This window comes from Panthera onca, chromosome D3, assembly GCF_046562875.1.
Source record: "Panthera onca isolate mPanOnc1 chromosome D3, mPanOnc1 haplotype 2, whole genome shotgun sequence".
In the NCBI taxonomy this organism is placed as follows: Eukaryota; Metazoa; Chordata; class Mammalia; order Carnivora; family Felidae; genus Panthera; species Panthera onca.
In genome coordinates, this window is record NC_138350.1 from 87,645,242 (window position 1) to 87,666,499 (window position 21,258).

General features: G+C 38.6%; 1 protein-coding gene across 11 annotated transcripts in view; it reads right to left on the bottom strand.

The window, feature by feature from the left end:
- The window catches only part of NETO1 (neuropilin and tolloid like 1), a 125,750-nt gene that overhangs the window by 10,524 nt on the left and 93,968 nt on the right, over positions 1–21,258 (bottom strand). For 4 of the 11 annotated variants that reach the window (XM_060614087.3, XM_060614084.3, XM_060614085.3 and 1 more), the window contains exons 9-11: positions 13,589–13,702; positions 6,579–7,137; positions 5,500–5,574 (exon numbers count right to left, since the gene is read on the bottom strand). In XM_060614087.3, the coding sequence (XP_060470070.1) occupies positions 5,514–5,574; positions 6,579–7,137; positions 13,589–13,702 (734 nt within the window). In that variant the 3' untranslated portion in view covers positions 5,500–5,513. The other 7 variants (XM_060614080.3, XM_060614088.3, XM_060614081.3 and 4 more) reach the window with 7 other exon arrangements.

Here is a 21,258-nt window from a genome sequence, read left to right on the forward strand (position 1 = left end):
TCAAAGAATGGACCAATATAAAATGGCATGCCTCAGAGTTTGGAGATGTGTTAGGAGTTGGGGACAAATGAGAATACATTGACTGCACAATTACTATGAATGTAAAGCCGTGTAAACTGTACAATCATACTGGTGCGGGAATAAAACATTTTCTAGAAACCAACCCTAGACCCTGGTAACTGACCTAAGTGAGAAGCAGGTAGAGTTTAATTTCCTACCTTTGAGGAATTAAAGACATATGAAGAGGGCATTTACTTCTTTAATAATGGACAAAGAAGTACAGAACTGGAGGCAACAATAAAAAATGATGAGATATAGTGAATGTCTGACATTGGTCACCTATGTTTGGTATTTCTAGGACACTTAGATTTACTTGAATGTTATTATTCGGTTAAAGAAACTTGTAGTACAATTTAAACAACTCATTAATAAAACAAACCAGGATACATCTACGTTAACAAAAGCGATAAGATTTCTGGAATAAAATTATAAAAACACATCTCTGGCTACTTTTACAATGTATATTTTATGTTGCTCTTATTTTCTTTCCTAATTTTATTTTTTATTTATTTATTTATTTATTTTGAGAGAGACAGAGACAGCACGAGTGGGGAGGGGCAGAGAGAGGGAGAGAGAATCCCAAACAAGCTTGGAGCTGCCAGAACAGGGCCCGACCTGGGGCTCCAACTCAAAAACCTGGAAATCATGACCTGAGCCGCAATCAAGAGTCAGACGCTTAACGGGCTGAGCCACCCAGGTGCCCCATTTTGCTACTTTTTTTTCAACCTTTAAGAGGGGGATGTGAAATACTAATTAAATGGAGAAGAGATTTATAATAAATTCAAATCCTGGTTCTTCTGTTCTTTCTCTAGTTAACAATTTGCCGACTGGGCCCTCTGTGCCATGAGCGTGACAGAGAGAAACAAGCAAAGAGAAGAAGAATGCGTAAGTAGACAGGATATCAAAACGAACTTGTTTCAGCAGAGTGGGAAGAAACTGAAACTCGCTTTCCAAGTCGTATACATTTAGAGACTTTTAAAGACTTTATTTATTTAACCTCCCTCCAGAGCTGGAATCTGACAGGACTCATTTTCATCATTGAAATAGACAAACTTCATAATAAGATAAAAATGCTACCATTTATTTCACCACCAAAACATCAATAAATTATTCACCATTACTTTAATTAAGGTAACAGGAACCAGTATCAGATTCTGTCATTTATAATGATATTCTGAAGTCGAGGAAAATCGATTCATGGGATTTTTTAAAAAGCTATCAAATTTGAGAAAAGCCCAAATTCCTAAGGGAAAAATAGAGAAAAATTAATGCAACAGTTTACGTGAATATTCATTCAGCTTTTGTCAAAGACCTAACTTTATTAAACACCAAGAATGGCAGTTTATGGAGTCAGACCCATTAAAATATTTTTGGTGGAAAAAAATAATGCAAAACAGAAAAGCTGGCATTTCCACAATGTGGACTGTTCTCCTTTAAAAGTTCAGTGACATTGATCTACAGTTCTGTTTATAGCCACATTTCAATTGTCCGAGCAAATGCAAGTGAATGATAGAAAATCAAACATTACATAAGTCTGCCTGGCAATATGATACCTAGAAATTGCACGTATATAAAATCACCCCCCCCAAACAGTATTCCCCAATCAGCACACCCATCTCGAATTAGGCAGGTGAAATGCACTTGGACAAAAGGAAGAGGATGAATGCAGGGTTTCACAGGTGTTGCATATAATCAGGATATGTCTCCTGGTGTTTGAAAGTTGATTCAAAAATACAAGAAATAAAAGGAAAATGGCTCTTTTCAAATTAACTAATATAGTGTGTAATTATGCTTTTGGAGAACATCTTACGGAATTAATAAAGCACTTGTGTAAGTAATCTTTAAATTCACTTTATCAAAAAATATAATTATTTATTAAAATAACTGGATCTGAAACATCTTGAAACATCTTGAGAGTCTTGAAACATCTCATTCCTTACCTACAACGTGTCTCCCGATTGAAATTGGAAGGTTGATGTTCAGGTGACAGGGTCTGACATGCCAGTAAATGGAAGTGTTTAATATACTGATAAATTTCAGTAGTGGCTTTTAAGAAGCCTCCTCCAAGGGCCTCCCAGGTATGGTGGACCCCCACGATCTCAAGCTCCAGCATCCAGGGTTATTCCAAGGGCCAACAGGATGCCTCCAGGTCCTAGCCTTAGCATCGTCACTACCTTCTCTTCTGATTCGTCAAAACCATTTTTAAATATCTTTAGCATGACCACCGAAAAGACCTATCCTTCATTAGAAGTATTTTGCCCCTGCAGCTGCTGTGCCTCAAATGTACATAAGAAATCCATCTTTAGCAATTGACTTAGTGTGGTTGGACTTTTCATTGTTGCTAACCTCCTTTAGCAGATTTCTGGTGCAAAGATCTTTTCAGCAGTGAACCAACAGATCAGAAGCATCTGCAGATTTAGGAAGAGCTGCCTATGGACAGCTACAGGGCAAGTGGGTCACTTAATTTATTTTCCTTTGTTTTCTGTTAGAAATAAGTCTTGAGATAAATAAATAAATATGTGTATATATATATATTTATACATTATATATATATATATATATATTATAATTTTGAGATTATTCATTCAAATAGTAAAGGGCTTATGAAGATTTCTAAAAAAGAAAAAGTAGCATAAACATGGTTAGCAATCTGTGGATGCATTACATTTGAATTAAAGGGCATAAGAGTTGGCCTGAGATTAAATAAATCAGTCAAGTTAAATAATAAAGGCTACATTATGACATAAGCAGTATGTATAAAATATGTAGCAAAACAATAAAAATAACATTTCTTTATCATGTCCGATATTTTTTTTCTATTCATCAGTTTATCAGATGCATGGAAGTGACTATGTATATTGACTTTTTTCAATATCGATTATTCAGAATTGCTATGATAATTCTTTAACGTTTCTATCATGAAGTTTTATTTTCTTTCCCATTTAATTGTTTTTGTAGCATATATGAAATTTAATTCCTAATAAGGATGTATGCAAGTAAGTCATCTATGGGTTTGTAAAGCCTGCTTGGGTCACAAAGTTTGAATTGTGATGGACTAGATTGCTTTACTATTCAAAGGACAGAATTCTATAGAATTCAGCAGTTTGGGCGATGTTGGTAAGCAGATTGATAGTAATTCTGATTTTTAAAGTTTATTTTCTAAGAATACACATTCAATATTAAAAAGTACCCATTCACTAAATCAAAGTTTATAGAGTGTGTATATAATTCAATAGCAAGTAAATATATCATATGGTTTTACTTTATTTATATTAAACACATCATGATTAGTAAGCTTTCAGGTAGTATTTGTGCGTCTCAGTATGAGAGCAACTCAGAATGGTGTAATGTGGGGGCATAGAAGGATCTGTGATTTCAAAGCGTTTAAAAAGATTTTCCTATTCTAAAAGAAGAACATATTCCATAAAATTTTCGAGATCAAATTTTAGAGAAGTAAGCCTCAATACTAAAAGACATCCTATATAGCCTAACAGGTAGAAAGAGTTGATATAAAGTGAGCACTTATGTTAAGTCAGGTGTTTTTTTTTTTTATCACTCTAATAGAAGAAAACATTTTTCTTAACTCAAGTTAGGAAATTATTATACATTTTTATATATCTTTATATCAAAAGTTACAAGTAGCAAGCATATGACACAAAGAAATGGAAGTGTAACAGCAGTATTCAAGAATGCATGCTTTTTACAATGTGTCTAACAAAAAGGATATTTTTCCAACTCAAATATTCAGTACTGACATGCAGGATAGTTTCTCACACTGCCAATTCAGTCATATTGCTAAGTGCTTCATCAAAAAACATTTCTATTGAAGGGTACGAATGGTAAAATACCTGATTTCAAAAACGACTTCTGAAACTTAGTGTCTTCCTTCGATATAGAACAAAAAGGAAGTTGGGGGAATTTGGGAAAGAACAACAACAAAAAAATGAGATGTTTCTTATTGCAGTGTAGTTATTTTTGCTCAAGACTTTCGGCTGCGTTTAATCATAATCCAACAATAGATGGTTATAGTCCATAAAACCTCTAGCTGGTGTGTCCATGGTCCATATTTTCACTTCTTAACTGTAGCATGTTCAAAATCCCTCAGGAGCGCACTATTCTCAAGCAGTCTATCTAATGAAAACAACGTACATGTAACACAAAGTTCATCCACAATCGTATTTTTCACGTATCACACAACGTACAATCATATAACGAGGACATAAAACAACATGGAAACAAAGTGAAACTAACAGTAAAAATAAAAATCGGGATGGTCTTAATCAGGAACTAATTTCTTCTTCAAGTTTCCAGTAAATCCCAAAATGTGTTTAAAACCTAAGGAGCACTTGGTGGCCAGCAACCAAATTACGAAATGAACATATCATTGTGCAGCGGGGATGTCTTGCTGAAGGAATAACAAATGTCTGCAATTCTTAAGATTGGATAAAGGCAGTGGAAATGAATTTAGAAATATGTCCACTTTTCACAATTCACTATAGAATTTTCTTTTCACAGTCCCCATCTTTGTATAAATAGTTCTTCTCTGAAAATAAAACACAGTTAAAACATTTTCTCCCAATGAAAAATGCATACAAATACATCAATTTATCAAGGTAATATAGAGCATGGAAGTGCATTCACCTAATTCAAGAATAGTTGATAGGCTTGAAGTGTTTTGAAGAGTTTAGCTGTCAAGCAAATTTAATTGGAGACAGATTAGTCTAATACAGACATAGATTAGCGAGTGCTAAAAGTAAAGCTGCTATGATATTTGATCACAAAATAGATGTACACGTAGACCACTGGTATTAATGGAACATTTTACACTGTCAAGCATTCAAATTTTATATCATAAAATTTGACTTCATAGATTTTGACGTAACATGCTACATTTAATTTGGATGAGATAAGCTATGTATTCATGCAAAAATAAGAGTGCACAAATCGCATAAGTACCACCAAATACTTAGCGTAGGAGACTGAGTAGAATATTGCCAAAGGAAATCAATCAGGAAATTACCAACTTTATATACTGACTTCGGTTATATTGAGCCAATCCTCAAGTATTTTTATTATGAAAAACTCGCATTTCTTCTGCTCTTTTTAAAGAGAGTTGACTAAGTTTCGGATTTTAACTTTAAACCATGTAAAATTTCACTTCCTGATTTCACATCATTTTAATAACACTGTCGTACAATGCTTGATGGTAAGCAGGTGAACACTGTTTTGAAAGATATGTCTACGGCAAATCATCATTCCATCAGCATTGAACCCATTATATTTCTGATTACGAAATATTACGAAACATGTACCTCAAGAAATTATGAATAAAGAGCACATTCCTTAAAATATCAACAAGACAACTGCAACAAAACAAAACAAAACAAAACAAAACAGAATACAACAAGGTGGGAGAAGGAACCAAGGACATTCGCTTACCTTGAATTTTCTTTTTAGACCCTAGTTGTGTTGTATTCAGATTCATGTTTGCTTAGAGACCCAATGAGGCAGAACCTGGAATGTTATGGCTATTTCATTCAACAAAGTAATATTTGCACAAAAAAATAAATATTCATACAAATACTTACTTAAAAGCATTCCTAAAAATTCTTAAAACTGTGGAAATAGGGGTTTTTTTTCCATCAGCATGCAAAAATACCAAATCAACTAAAAATATTTTAGGTTTTAAGATGCATTAATGAATTAAAAAAGTATGTACATTCATAAAACCAACTCAATGCTAGTAAACATGCAAAATAAAACATATATAATTTGGATTAGGGGACTTAAAATCGATTTTTTTTTCTAAATTAAATTTTCTTTCCTCAAAAGTTTTACTAATTTTATGGCTAATAATTCGATACAGATAATAGTATCTTTCTGTTAAAAGGAACATGAACTAAATGTTGCTACTATTTTTCTCTACATTTAAATAGAAATATTTTGTAGTTTAGCACACCATACTATTATATGCAATTTGTAACGTAAGTATTATGTGATCTGTAGAAAAAAAGGATTTCGGTAATTTCATTGTCATACAAAAAATAGAATACATTATATTGCAAAATATGCTATTTTTAATTAAAATTATTCAACAAGATGGGTTAACCATCTTGGTAAGGCAGTTACTTCCAAATATCATTTTATATCTGAAAATATATTGAAAGTTGACGAAAGCGGTATTTATGACCATGTGGATGCAAATTAGCAAGTCGTATTTATGATAGAAATTAAAACCCTAATCTGTGTAGAAGTGAATGTCATGTACGCGTGGGAATAAATGAACTACCTTTGGTCTGTGTGTGCTCACACACAAACACATGTGTACATAAACAGGGTTCAGGAAGCCTATGGATGACACGGGAAAGGAAAAGGAGAGGAAAAAACTCGAGATCCTATGGTTTGAATCATTAACAAAAAGAGAAAGTGAAAAATGCAGATCGACTAGAACACAATATTCTTGGAGGCATTTTGGTCCTCAGGTTATAGTCGTCATCAAAAAATCTACTGATACTGACCGCTGCACGGCTTTGTCGTGTCGGGACAGCCTGTGACTCGTCGTGGGCACCTCCTCAATCTCGTCGATGTCACAGGCATCTGCGGCATCCTGCGAGTAGCTGTGTTTCATGACGAGGATATTTCTTCTGTTCATGGGCGGGATGAGGGGTTTGATGGGCTGTGGGGGCATCTCCGTCAAGACAGAAGCATCTCTTGTGCTGAGGTTACTGCGGCTGCCCTTCGTACTGGACACGTGGGACCCACAGTGGTGGTCGTGAACACACTTGGAAGAGGATCTCCGCAGTTTGTGGTAGTTTTCAAAGTCCTCTGCCACATCTGTAAAGTCAGCTGTAGCTCCTGTCCCTCTGAGAGTGCATAACTCATAATGGGGAGGTTCAAACACCTCCTGGAAAACTGTCTGGTCAAAGTCCGATTTCCTTTGCACATATTTTTTACGAGGCTGTTTGATCTGCACAATGACAGAAATGATAATAAGGATGATCACAATGCAGGAAGTCACTCCAATGACAGTCCCACTGGTGTTGGTGAGCTGGTCCAGCAGGCTGGCTTTCCTCTTCTCTACAGGTTGAGGAGAGTGAAAACAACAAACAAAACAAGAAACAATCCACCGCGTATTAATATGGTAGTCAAGGCGCATAGGGAGAACTTTAATAAGACGTACGCTCAGCATGGGACTCTTACAGGCTTCGAGTGACAAAAACAAGTCTTTAGAAATAAACAAAACCTTTCGCTTTTCACAGGGGCCCTATCGTCCGGCCTTAGAGACAGCCCTCCCACTGCCCGGCACCCCTACTTGAAACATAAATATATGCGTGGAGAAGGTCTTACAAGACCTTCAGCATGACATTTGGGAACGGATTAGTAATGTTAAAAACGGTAAATCATTTTCCTTCTCATAGGTGTAAGGAAACATCCCAAACTCCACTAGTGGGAACGCAGACTTACCTATATGGTTTCGAATTTATTCCTGACATGGATAATTGAACTCAAAATAACAACAATATTCTGATATCAAAAGGTAATTCAATCTCATGACAGAACTTTCTGGAATGGTGGCATGATGTCTTCCATGGGCCTCTTCCCCAGTGAAACAACCATAACTGGTAAAAGTGATTTAAATAAATAAATATAATATATGTGCATATATATTTTTTTTCTGGAAATTATCTGGAAATGTATCTGGAAATACTATATATATATGTGTGTGTGTGTGTGTGTGTGTGTGTGTGTGTGTGTGTGTATAGTTTCTGGAAATTATCTTAATGGAAAGAGCAAATGGAAGTACATTTATTCAAGAAAAGTTACTAAATTTCGTTAAGAACGGTGAGAGTCTGGCCTTTGAACCCATTTCTCCCAACCCCATCCCAATTCACCATGATGGGCACTTAGGGAGGTTTCAGACAACAGCACAGAGTTTCCTCCTCCTAAGCCTTCCCTTCTACAGCTGCAGTGTCTCCCCAGGAGGAGCAAACCTCTAGCATTTCTCACCACCCCCCTGAATCCCTAGTGCAGGTACTCTATCCTAGGCAGGAGATGCTGAGTTATCAAGGGCTCCATTCCTCCTCTCAGCCCCCACTGGTAGGATAGAAGCTCTACAGCAGGGCAGCAGGCTGGGAATGCTTGTCTCTGAGCACACTTGCCCAAGCTCACTCGCAGAGTCTGTCCGTCTGCCTGGAGGGGCAAGCTGATAAGCCAGAGGTTACCACCCTCGGGCAGTACGCTATTCATAAAGTAGGGGTGTCACTCCAAGACAAGTAGGTCACGGCCCCTGCCTCCTTCCATCACTCAGAGCAGTAATGCAGACGTTTCGCCCACGAAGAGAGGTAAGTCAAGAACAGAGAGCACCAGAGCTTTCCCCAAAGAATGTTACGTTGTTTGGAACAGTGTGGAGAAGTTCAAGCCTAGGGATCTCCAAAACAACAGACGTTTTCTGGTAAGCGATTAAGAGGAGACGATCAAGCTCTTCAGTAGCAACTAGCCAGACCTGAGAACAAGTAGCAGTTTAACGTAAAATGTCCGGAAAATAACTAGTAATTTAGAATAAATCATAAAGGCTGAACTCAAAGACTAACCCCACAACAGAATGGAATTGAATTGGGTCAGACCTTGGAACAATTTATACTCCTGGGAACTGTCCAAAACAACAGAGCAATCATTTGGCACTTGGTGGAGACTAACAGCTGGGTGTGATACCAACAAAGACACATAAATAGCACAGGCAAAAGATGGTCAGAGAGCGCCTCACTAAATCAGGACCATCTGAGACCACGGCATGGTCTCCGTGGAGGAACGTCAGGACAGACGTCACTGAAACAGGCCAGCCTGGTCTGTGCTCACAAACAAGTCAAGGAGAAAACAGAAGTAGCAATAGGCCCCGGGGAGGGAGGAATCAGTATCCAGAATTGCTACAGCACATTATTTAGCATGAAGTTTTCTTTTTTTATCTTCTTTTCTTTTTTTTAATGTTTATTCATTTTTGAGAGACAGAGACAGAGCATGAGCAGGGGAGAGGCAGAGAGAGAGGGAGACAGAATCCAAAGCAGCCTCCTGGCTCTGAGCGGTCAGCACACAGCCTGACACGGGGCTCGAACCCACTAACTGTGAGATCATGACCTGAGCCGAAGTCGGATGCTTAGCTGACTGAGCCACCCAGGCGCCCTTAACACGAAGTTTTCAACAAAATATCACAAGGCATGCAAAGAAACTGGAAAATGCAATTCATACATGGGGGTTAAAAAGCCTTAGAGAGGGCCAAACAGCAGACTAGGAAGACAACGAGACAGTGATTGCAAAGCGGTTGTTATAAAATATGTTCAAGGAACTAAAGGAAACGATGGTTAAAGAGGGTAAAGGAAAATATGAGGAGAAACCCTCATTGTATGCAGAATAGCAATGAAGAAACAGAAATTATGAGGGGCGCCTGGGTGGCTCAGTCGGTTGAGCGTCCGACTTCAGCTCAGGTCATGATCTTTGTGAGTTCGAGCCCTGCATTGGGCTCTGTGCTGACAGCTCAGAGCTCAGAGCCTGGAACCTGCTTCGGATTCTATGTCTACCTCTCTCTCTGCCCTCCCCTGCTCACTCTCTGTCTCTCCCTCTTTCAAAAATAAACAGACATTAAAACACTTAAAAAAAAAAAAAAAAGCAACAAATTCTAAAAAAGAAAAAAGTGAAAAATCTAGAGTTGAGCGGCATGGTCACAGAAATAAAAACTGCATTTGAGTGACTCAGCAGTACATTTCAGCTGGACTAGGAAAAGAACAGCGACTTTGCAGAGAGGTGAAGGGACGTTATGCAATCTGAAGAAGACTAAGGAAAAAGGATCCAGGAAAGTGGGCAGAGCCTCGGAAAAATAAGACAAGCCATCAATGGCGCCAACATCATGGGATGGGAGTAAAGAAGGAGAGAAAGAAAGTGCAGGACAATAATCACACACATAAAGGGTGAGGACTTCCCAAATTTGATGAACAATCTAAAATCCAAGGATTTCAACAAATTCCAAGTAAGGTAAATGAATTCAGACCCGCACTCTGACATATGAGATTAAAGATGTTGAAACAGAAAATCTTGAAAGCAGCAAGGGGGAAATAACTCATCACACAGAAAGGACTCCCAATCAGATTGACAGGTGATTTATCGTCAGAAATCTTGGAGGCCAGAAAGCAGAGGGTCGACAAATTTAAAACTCTGCAGGCAGAAAACAAAACAAAACAAAAACTGTTGATCGAAATCTAATATCCAGCGTGACGAACTTTCAAAAATGGAGATCAAATAGACATCTCCAGGTAAACAGAAATAAACATAATTTAATGCTGAAAGAATTTACGGCAGTAAAGGAAATATTAAAGGAAATTCTTGGGATCGAAACCAAGCAACTCCAGACAGTCATTCAAACCCACGTGAGAAAAGTAAGTACAAAGAGAATTAAAGTGACAAATAAACATTGCCGATAAAGGCGATCATATACGTAACTACCAAGGACAGTATAGTTGAATATATATTCTGCATTCTTCCCTGAACTTTTTAAAAGAGTAATATCATATGCATAAAATTGTACTATTGGGCCTTTAACTTATAATATATTTGGTATTAATAGTACAAGTGAGTTTAGTAGGAGCAAAACTGTCTTGGAATAAGGAAATGTCATCAGATGGTAATGTGAATTCACAAAAAACAAAGGAAAGAATGAGAAGTGGTAAGGAGGAAAGGGTTATATAATGAATTATGTGAATACATACTTGCTCTAAAATTATATAAAGTAACAACAGTGATGTATTCTTTGATTTGTAATGTACGTAAAAGTAATATGTACAATTGTAATAGGTAAGAAGGAAGAGAGAACAGACCTACATAAACAATGTCATTGGGATTAAATTAGTATAAAGCTGCAATATATTTTGGGAAATTAGGCTATATGTTATAACCCCTAAAATAACCACTAAGAAAATAACTCCAAAAATACATTAAAAATCACTAAAGGAATTCAAATGCTACACTGGAATATTTTCACTCGATGCAGAAGACAGCAATAAAGAAGAAAAGAGGGATAAAAAAACATGGGACACAGAGGGGAAAAGAAAGTACAATGGCCGATGTAAATCCAACTATATATCAATACCAGCATTGAAATATGAAGGGATTAAACAATCCAATGAAAAGGCAAATGTTTTCAGAGTGGATCAAAAAAATGAGATGCAACTATATCCTGTCTATAGAAGGCATACTTTACATCCAAAGATATAGATGGACTAAAGGCCAATGGATGGAAAAAGATTGCAATACAAACCGTATTTATAAGAAATCTAGAGTGGATGTGCTAACAGTAGACAAAATACTTTAAAGCAAAAAGTTATTAAAAATAAGAAGATCATTTGATAATGATTGATGAAAAGGTCAATCCATCAGGAAAGCACAATAATTTCAAACCTGTACAGACCCAACAACTCAAAAATACATAAAATGAAATCTTACAGAAGTGAAGAAAGAAGCAGTTCAACCATAATCATCAGAGGATTTTTTAAAAGTAGATAAAACATGGTAGGAAATAAAAACAGAAATGGAAGACGAACAGTGCTATCAACCTACATCTATAGCACAGTTCACCTAACAATGGCAAAATGCATTCTTTTCCAGGGCACAGCGAATTACTTAGAACATACTGTAGGTTAGTACATGAAACTAACTCCAATAAATTACAGGCATACCTCATTTTATTGCACTTCATCTTGTCCTTCACAGACACATGTTTTTTTAAAAATTGGAGGTCTGTGGCAACCCTGCATCGAGCAAGTCTATCAGCACAATTTTTCCAACAGCATTGGCTCACTTCGTGCCTCCATGTCACATTTTGATAGTTCTCGCAACATTCCAAAGTTTTTCATTATTATTACATTTATTATGGTAACCTGTTACCAGAGATTTGGACTCGCTGAAAGGATTGATGACGGCCAGCACTTTTTAGCAATAAAGCACTTTTTAAAAATTTTTTTAATGTTTACTTATTTTTGAAAGAGAGACACAGCATGAGTGGGGACAGAGAGAGCGAGGGAGAGAGCGAGGGAGACACAGAATCTGAAGCAGGCTTCAGGCTCCAAGCTGCCAGCACAGAGCCTGACACAGGGCTCGAACCCACAACCCATGAGATCATGACCTGAGCTGAAGTTAGACGCTTAACTGACTGAGCCACCCAGGCGCCCCAAGAAATAAAGTATTTTTTTTTTAAATTAAGGTATGCACATTGTTTCTACAGACATATTGCTATCGCACACTTACTAGACTACAGAATAGTGCAAACAACTTTTATGTGCACTAGGAAACCAAAATATTCGTTTGGCTCACTTTATTGCAGTGGTCTGGAACTGAACCCACAGTGTCTCTGAGCTGAGCCAGTAACAACAATCAAACCTGTAAAGGTGTGATCCCCTCTCAAAAAAGAATGAATCAGAAATCAAAATAGTGGTTCCGCCACCTGGAGAAGAGAAACCTGAAAGCTCATAATGCATATCTGTTCACATTCTCTTCTGTCCACTCTCATGTGAAATAGTCCCTATACATGTGGGAACCAATCCCGTTAGACAAATAAAGCTTAGGACTACCAGTCATTAACAGTGCCGATTTAAGATTCTACTGCACAAATTATGTAATTTCCTATCTATCCATTCAGAAGTGGCTCCTTGAAAAATCACCTACTCCTATCCTCAAAATAATTGAGAGGCTGGGCCTTTCTCACTACGTCAACCATGGCTAGGGTGGCGATGCCTGTCTGCTTCTGTCCACAGAAGATAGTTTAATAGACAACACTGGACTTTGAACATGAAAGAGTTCATTGCCTGTTCCTTTTTCTTTGCCAATCAGGTAATATTGAATGTGAGTAAAAGAATATACCTGGCATTTTCAGGTAAAACACATAACATTCATAGCCAAGCCGAGGACTGCTATCCAAGTAAACAGACCTTTGTGTACAGGCTAGAGAAGGGAGCAGGGGCGCTGGAAGGTATTTTCATGGGAAAGGAAGAAAAGCATTCGGGGAGCAAAACTGGAAGTCGAGCTAAGTGGCTGGGAGTACCTGAAAGCACAAATGTTCCTTGAACGCACTTGACCTCTAGAATGTGTGCTTACTATCCGATGAAGACATTGCAATAAGGGAGAGTTGCAGGCAGAGATGAAGGGCACCAGGTCTGATAGGAAAAACACACTGCACTAGACACACTAAACACACTGCACTGCACTAAACACACTGCACTGCATTTCCTCTCCATGGCTCTGCAAGCTCTCATAAGATGTCTTTAATGAGCATCCCAGTGTTAAGGATACTCTACTATGCATCAACGAATGAGGAAACCTCTGGTGAAAGCAAAGACTAGGGTTTACAAATGAAATACCAAATACACACGAAGCTTGAGACAGTTCATAGACAGTCCATTTTTAAGTCTGATACATCCAAGCACTGTAATAAACTTCTTCCCACTCTACAGGCAGAGGAATTTTGCAAATTTTAAGAACCGGTCTTTACCTTTACAATGATTTTCGTCCCAAGGATACACACAGTTCTGGAGTCCATTGCAGACCAGTGTATTGTTAATACACATGTTGCTATGGCAGAAGAATGTATTGCCTTCACAGGGAGCTAAAAATAAGAAGAAGAAAAAAAAGCAAAGAAAAAAGTCATAACGGTGATTCAGTAGTAAATCACTCTGATTGCAAATCGAAAAACAAAAAGATGAGAATGATAATTTGCCATCAAATTGAGATAAACGATCCGACATTCCATTCTCAGGGGTTGCTACTGTGGTAATTATTTCCCATGTTGTGAACAGAGCTGGCCCTTCTCTAGATGTGCTTAGCTTACAAAACTAGCACAGGAGGGTTTCCATGATAACAATGAAGTACATTATCTATATGGGTACGTTCTTTTTTTTTTTTGTTTTTGACTTGCTGCATTCATGTAACGAAAATTAAGTGCCCACTACATGCATAACGTTATGCTTTACACTGGAATTCTGTATGTACAAATTTAGTTGTATTATGCAAAAAGTCTTAATTTAAGCAATTAATATTGAAATAATTTTGTAAAGCATACGTTTACAAAACACGAACGAAGAAAGCAGACATTAAGCAAATCTCTATTGCATTATTTCAACAAATGAACAAAACAAAAAATGTCATGGAAATTCAGAACAAGAGAAAATTAATCCTGAACAACATAAGAAAAATATATATTATTCCCATCAACATGATTGATGAAATTAACCTACTTCCATGTATTTCACACATTCTAGTAACATTATGTTACAATGGTCCATGATCACCAGATACAGTGCGCATTTAGGGTGCTGGGAGATAAAGGAAGGATGCCCAGAAGGTATACAATACAAAGATAGGAGAAATAGTACAAGTTTAATGTAGCAACGTATAATGTTAGATAGGACTTCCATATTAGGAAAATACATTCCTTTTTTTTATCAGAGTAATAGGATGTTTAGAAAAATCAGTCTCTAGGGGCACTTGGGTGGCTCAGTTGGTTGGGCGACCGACTTCGGCTCAGGTCATGATCTCGCGGTTTGTGAGTTCGAGCCCCGCGTGGGGCTCTGTGATGACCGCTCAGAGCCTGGAGCCTACTTCGGATTCTGTGTCTCCCCCTCTCTCTACCCCTCCCCTGCTCACGCTCTGTGTCTCTCTGTCTCTCAATAATAAATAAACGTTAAAAATTTAAAAAAAAAGAAAAATCAGTCTCTAGAGTAATACTGAATTAGGGATTATAGTTCACAGACCGTGCTTTTAACTTCACAATGATCCCACATATCTTATAAAACGTAATTTCTGTGTTTCGTGCTTTTTTTGTTCAGTAATTGTTCTAAGATCCTTTTAAGGATGACTATCCTAGAAAAGCATATTAGATACAAAACACATAATTTACAGTGGTTAGAAAATCGGTCAATAAAGATTTACTAATGATCAGTATTGTCTAAATACCACAGTCATGTTGTAATGATTTTCACACCTTCAAGACTATATATCAACAGGTATTTTAGAAAGTTACGCTTTTTAGGTACATTTGCTATATTAACCACAAGTGTCACACAAATAATTTGCATAAGGCAACTTGGTATATTTTAACACTCTTAGAGAAATCCTAACCCAAAAAACAAGACAAAACAAAACAAAATGAAACCAAACAAACAAACAAAACACACTCAAGTCTTGAAAATCAGAAACATGGTAAAGATGTAGCTAACTCAAGCAAAGGGATTCTTTCTGGCTCTCCACACCCTTCCCCCTATCCCGCTTCCAGAAGACTAGTTCCTTCTTTCCTCGGCTAGAGTTTGACTTTATGGTCTTAAAGTCTGGCAAAAGATTTAAAAAAAAAATGCAATAGTCATTTTCGGGGAAAAAACACATTAAAAGGTAGAAAATATGCAGTAGTCATTTTGAAAAGGAAGTATCATGCTTAACGTGGGCTAGTGCCTTGTTAAACATCATATAAGCCTGTTATAATATAAACTTTAATGATCTGATACATTATCGCAAAAATCTGCTCTTTAGTATGGAGCTAAATTTAAATTTCTGTAGTCAACCGTAATGGCTCTTGCAGAACAGATACGGTCTGTTAAGCAGATAATGAATGTTGTCAAACTGTGCACACAGAACAAAAAGGAGTTTTCTGCGAGTGGAGTGGTTGCAAAATGTTTTAGTAAAAAACCATGAGAAATACACACGTCCTAAGAGACTCTGGTGGTACTGAAAACAGAGTTATCAGGGCACCTGGGTGGCTCAGTCGGTTAAGCATCCAGCTCTTGATTTTGGCTCAGATCATGATCTCACAGTTCTTCGTGAGTTGGGAGCCCTCATGTCAGGCTCTGAGCTGACAGTGCAGATTCTCTCTCCCTCTCTCTCTGCCCCTCCCCTACTCTCAAAGTAAATAAATAAACTTAAAAAATGAAAATACACTTATCCGCCGAGTGAAGAAAACCTTTAAGAGAGCATAAATACTTACTTCCCTTCCAGGATGAGTTGGAAAAATTACTACAGTTACTATTAAGTAGGATGCATTAGATTTTACAATTTTAAGTATGTGAATAAAAATGACTCTGCGTTCTGTAATTGAACAAAGTACAATAGAATACTCGTAAGAACACCAAACTGTGAATTCCAAATGCTCCAAATGCAGTTGTGTTTGTAGTTCTGCTGCTTCTTGGTTGTGAACATCTCTTATAAACTACAAATCCAGGGGTGCCTGGGTGGCTCAGTCGGTTAAGCGACCGACTTCGGCTCAGGTCATGATCTCATGGTTCCTGAGCTCGAGCCCCGCATCGGGCACTGTGCTGACCGCTCGGAGCCTGGAGCCTGCTTCGGATTCTGTGTCTCCCTCTCTCTCTGCCCCTCCCCCGCTCATGCTCTGTCTCTCTCTGTCTCAAGAATAAATAAACACTAAATAAAAAGTTAAAAAAAAACCCAAAAAAGTACAAATCCATGTGCCTGTATCAGTTATGATTAAATACTGGCGATTTCACTGGTAACGGGATAGGTAATCCAGGATGGCCAATAAATCACATTCCTGACACACTTCTTTTCATCCAATGATCAGGCAAATGTGCCAGTTAACTGGGATCGTCTTGCTTTTTAAATTTTCTATTATTGCAGGTACTAGACTATCTTTTCTCTTACTTTTGCCAGTATTTACAGAATTGCTGTGCAAACAAGAAAGATAAAAAAAGCAAATCTTGCAGTGGCTACGAAACAAATGTGTAACAACTTACAGTCCCTGAACAAAAATAAATGTTGTTTCATAGACAACACCAAAAATACAACATAGTGGCTTCTGAGTGTTCTCGTTATCGTACGTCTGAATATTTCTCTCCTGTAAATGCAGATCTGCGGGGTGCCCGGGTGGCTCAGTCGGTTAAGCGTCTGACTCTTGATTTCAGCTCAGGTCACGATCTTACAGTTTGTGAGTTCGAGCCCCAAGTCGGGCTCCACGCTGCCAGCGCAGAGCCTGCTTGGGATTCTCTTTCTCCCTCTCGGGGCCTCCCCCTTTCTCAAAATAAATAAACAAACTTAAAAAAAAATAAATGCAGGTATGCAATGGTTCACCAAAGATTCTTATTTCTATCTCCTGTTGAAAAGATAAAATGGCAACTTCCTGCCTCCCAAAGCAAGCTATGTTCTTGTGTTTTCAAGGATGTCTGGACACACTCTGGATACCGACCTTATTTCCCATGACCCTCAGCACACTCCCGTTATCTGTGGCTCAGTGGCCAAACACGGTTCCTCCTCTCTCTCTCTCTCTCTCTCTCTGCCCTGGAATATCCTTTCTCCATTCTGTTATCCAAATCATATCTGCACTGTATTATCTGTACAGTTTTGAAATACTATTCCAAGCTACCGAGAAAATTATCTTTTTCTTAAATCCTATTATACTTACAATTTTAAACAGAGCTTGGCGGTTAGCATATGCTTATCATCTTTCCCACATGTTCTTTGAGACGAAGGGCAATGCCTTCAAAAATTTTTCATTTTTAAGCTTTCATACGGTTTAAGGTTCCTAGGCTTATGGTAAATATTCAACAGAGAGGTTTAATTGATTAATATTACCGAGCAAAAGGTTAAGTCCAGCCAGGGTGCTGGCTGAGTATCCCAGGAAGCGGAAGACTCCAACAGGTGTGCTGAGTGGTGGAGAGCTAACCTCCATGCCATGAATGGTCTTCAAGGGCAGTCCGATTTGCGATATTCTCAGAGACTACAGCTCAGCGTCCTCTCCTTGGCTCGCTCACCATTGCTGACCCAGACACATCCTCCCAGTTGGCGGAGGACTGGTTCTGCTTAGAACTTCAGTATACGTTGCCAAAAGCTCTTGCCTCTTAAATACCAGCTTCCTTATTTCCTAAAATTATCTGGAAGAAGCTCAAGTGAAGGGTGGGATTCGCGCCCAAAAACGCGGCAGCTGAGGAAACAATCCTTACGGTTCGGAGTACCTACGCGCCCAGTTCCCATGATCAAAAGAGTCCACTTCTTTCTGGAAGGAGGTTTTCTGTTGTCAGCGGAAGAGCAAATACAGCTTCGCGTTGGCTTTTAGAAAAGACACAGGAGGAACTGTTTTCGTGGCTTTGTGTCTCCGAACTGCTTTTAAAGTGTACTTAGATACGATGACCGCGACTCTTTCAATCTCGCTTCAGTGGAAGGGTTTATGGAACCTCATCATTTCATTACCCAGATGCAACGCGAAGTATTTCATTTTAAGAAAAGAAAAAAGACAGAAACTGAGAGTAGTGGAATATTCTAGTCGGCCAACAGAAAGTCATGTGTGCAAGCGCAGCGTTGCTCCTGATTTCAATCATTCAGGTAACACAGAATGGATAGTCTGACACTGAAAACTGGGTCTTGCCTCACTGTTCCCGCCTCCCTCCTGCACCAATACAGACGCTTTCGGGCAACCAGTCTTTTTTTGTTGGTTGGTCTGTTTGCCTATGTAGGAGACTGCACGTTAGGATGAAGCTTCGCCTGTGTTCTGCAGACATTTCACCACGGGATGGAAGGATCCCGACAATGCTACTGTGGGCAGAGCTGGGTCTCGGCTGCAAGGAGTGATAATCCCTGAGGATGGGCCCAGTTGTCACATCTGTAAAACGGGGATAAGGATAACACTTACCTAAGCGATTTAAGTACGCACAGAACTTCGGATAGTGCCAGCCTATGGACACAAGCGTTAGAACTGTGCGTGGAGCTGCTCCGGGAGGGGAGCATCGCACAGGAGCCGTGGATTCACAACGTCTGAGACTGAAACCCAGGTCCATCACTTCCAGGTTGTGGGACCTTGAGCGAACGTGCCTCAAGATCCCCGAGTTTCAGTAACATCTATACAGGGGGCGAATCTTAACTACCACACACAGCTGTGAAAATTAAATGTGATCGAGCTTTAAAACCCGTAACCACTGTCGTCCGAGGCACAGTAAGCACACATTAGCTCCTCTTGAATTACGGTAATAATTCGCCAAAATTACATCAACCAATAAAACATACGATGTTAAGGAGACACAGAATAGACAAGTTCAGTGACCTAATATTACACATTTCCTAATTTGTGAAGTGAGGACGGTCGTTCACAAAGAGCTCGTCAACACCAAATGAGAATGCAGGCTGGAAAGAATGGAGCAAAGGTTTCATACATAACAGCGTGCAATCAATACAGTCTAAAAAGAGGAGTTCTACACAGAGGTGTTTACCTTCTTGTGTAACAAAAAAGCATAGCTGTTCTTTAGCTAATACAACGTTGTAAGAGAAATAATATAATGAAATGTGTTGTAGCACATAGCTCTATAAGCTATTACATGCAGGGGTGAGATTTAAAATATGTAACAATCAGTTCTTCATGGGACCCGACCAGGCACCGCCACAGCTGGGTGCACAGCCTCAGCCACAGCCCAGTTCATTCCCACTCGTAAGAGACTGGGGAATAAAGTAATGCGCCATGAAACATCACTTCCTCAAAAACGACTGGGGACATTTATCTTTGTAAATTTCCCTAGCATATCTTTCTCCAGGCTGTTATCTTCTACAACCTCCATCACTCATTTACAAACATCCCGTCCCGAGTGCTCAGCGGACAACCCCCGTCTATAAGTAAAAAGTGGTTTCAAGTTGCTTCTAATATTACGTGAAGTAACGTAAGGGTAGGTAATGCAAATAATGAACCTCACAACCTGTAGAAATGAAGGCGTTTATCCCTCTCTCTCTCTCTCTCTCTCTCTCTCTCTCTCTCTCGAAAGCAATCATAGGAATTCCGTAATGTATTTAAATGTGAAAAGAGTCACTAATACACCACAAATCTGAAGCTCCAAGCTCTTTGACTCTATGTGACTCTAGTATTTACCTATAAAAAGGAAAAAAAAAAGTAAGCCTATATACTGTCTCCACTTTTTATAGGCAACTACGCAAGAAAGACAACTTTTTTTTTCTTTTTCAGTTTATTTATTTATTTTGAGAGTGCAAGCACAGGAAAGGAAGGAAGAGAGGGAGAGAGAGAGAATCCCAAGCAGGTCTTGCAGTCTCAGTGCAGGGCCCAATGTGGGGCTTGAACTCATGAAACCGTGAGATCATGTCCTGAGTGGAAATGCAGAGTCGGACGCTCAACCAACTGAGCCACCCAGGCCCCCCAATTTTTTTTTTTACGTTTGTAAGACACTTTTCTAAGATATGTTCAGGACATTCCTGAAACTGAGCCTTGCTAAGTTATTTAAAGATCTCGGGAAGTATATCCCTTTGCTATACCCATGCCCAGTGTAAAATATCACTCAAGTTTTTAACTCTAAAAAAGAGACAGAAGATGGATTGTTTGCTCGCTAACTTCAATAAAAGGCAGATTTTAACAAGTGTTTGTACTACTTTCCAGGAAGAAGGTTTAGATGTGTGTTATGATATTCCTTGATTCGCAGGAAAACAAGACCATGAGGATAAGATGCATTTTCTAATTCCAAATTGTAAAGAGAGCTATTCAGACGCCATCTTGGAAGGCAAGAAAAGCGAGTGTGCAGAACAGATCGTGGTGTTTTGGTCCCACTATAAAATCAAGGCGTATTCTTTTGAAGTCTCTAGTGATCTTATAAACTGAGGTTTGGACATAAGTGACAAGAGTGTCCTGCAACTGAGTGACACGATTTTCAGGACAGAGAAACACGACGCACAGATGCAGGTTTCGAGAATATCTACGGGTACCTTAAATCCAGGCTTAAAATTTCAATTTAAAATACCGTGAGTGAACATTTATCCAAACATCTCATGATAAATTCTTTGGAAACACAAATTTTAATGCAACAATTTGCTCTAGCGGGAAGAAATATATTGTGGATTAGTAAGTAAGATACACCGGCTGTTGGTGGACCCTTGTTCACAGAGCTCTTGTGCCACGAAGCCCGTTTAACTTTGTTTAGTCCAGATGACTCCAATGTCATTAGTTTACCACTCGATACACAAACCAGAACAAAAGAAAAAGCAAAATCTTGAGAAGTCTTGCCCCAGTGTTCAAAAATTATGGTGACAGATCTCTTATTTCTGAAGGGAACAGAGAATGAGATGAGAAATTACTAAGGTATAAAGTTGGGTGAGAAATGAGGACACAGATCACTGTAAATTATAAAGCCTCACGCACAAAGAGACATGTGGAAAATTTTACTGGAAATAAGCCAAAAT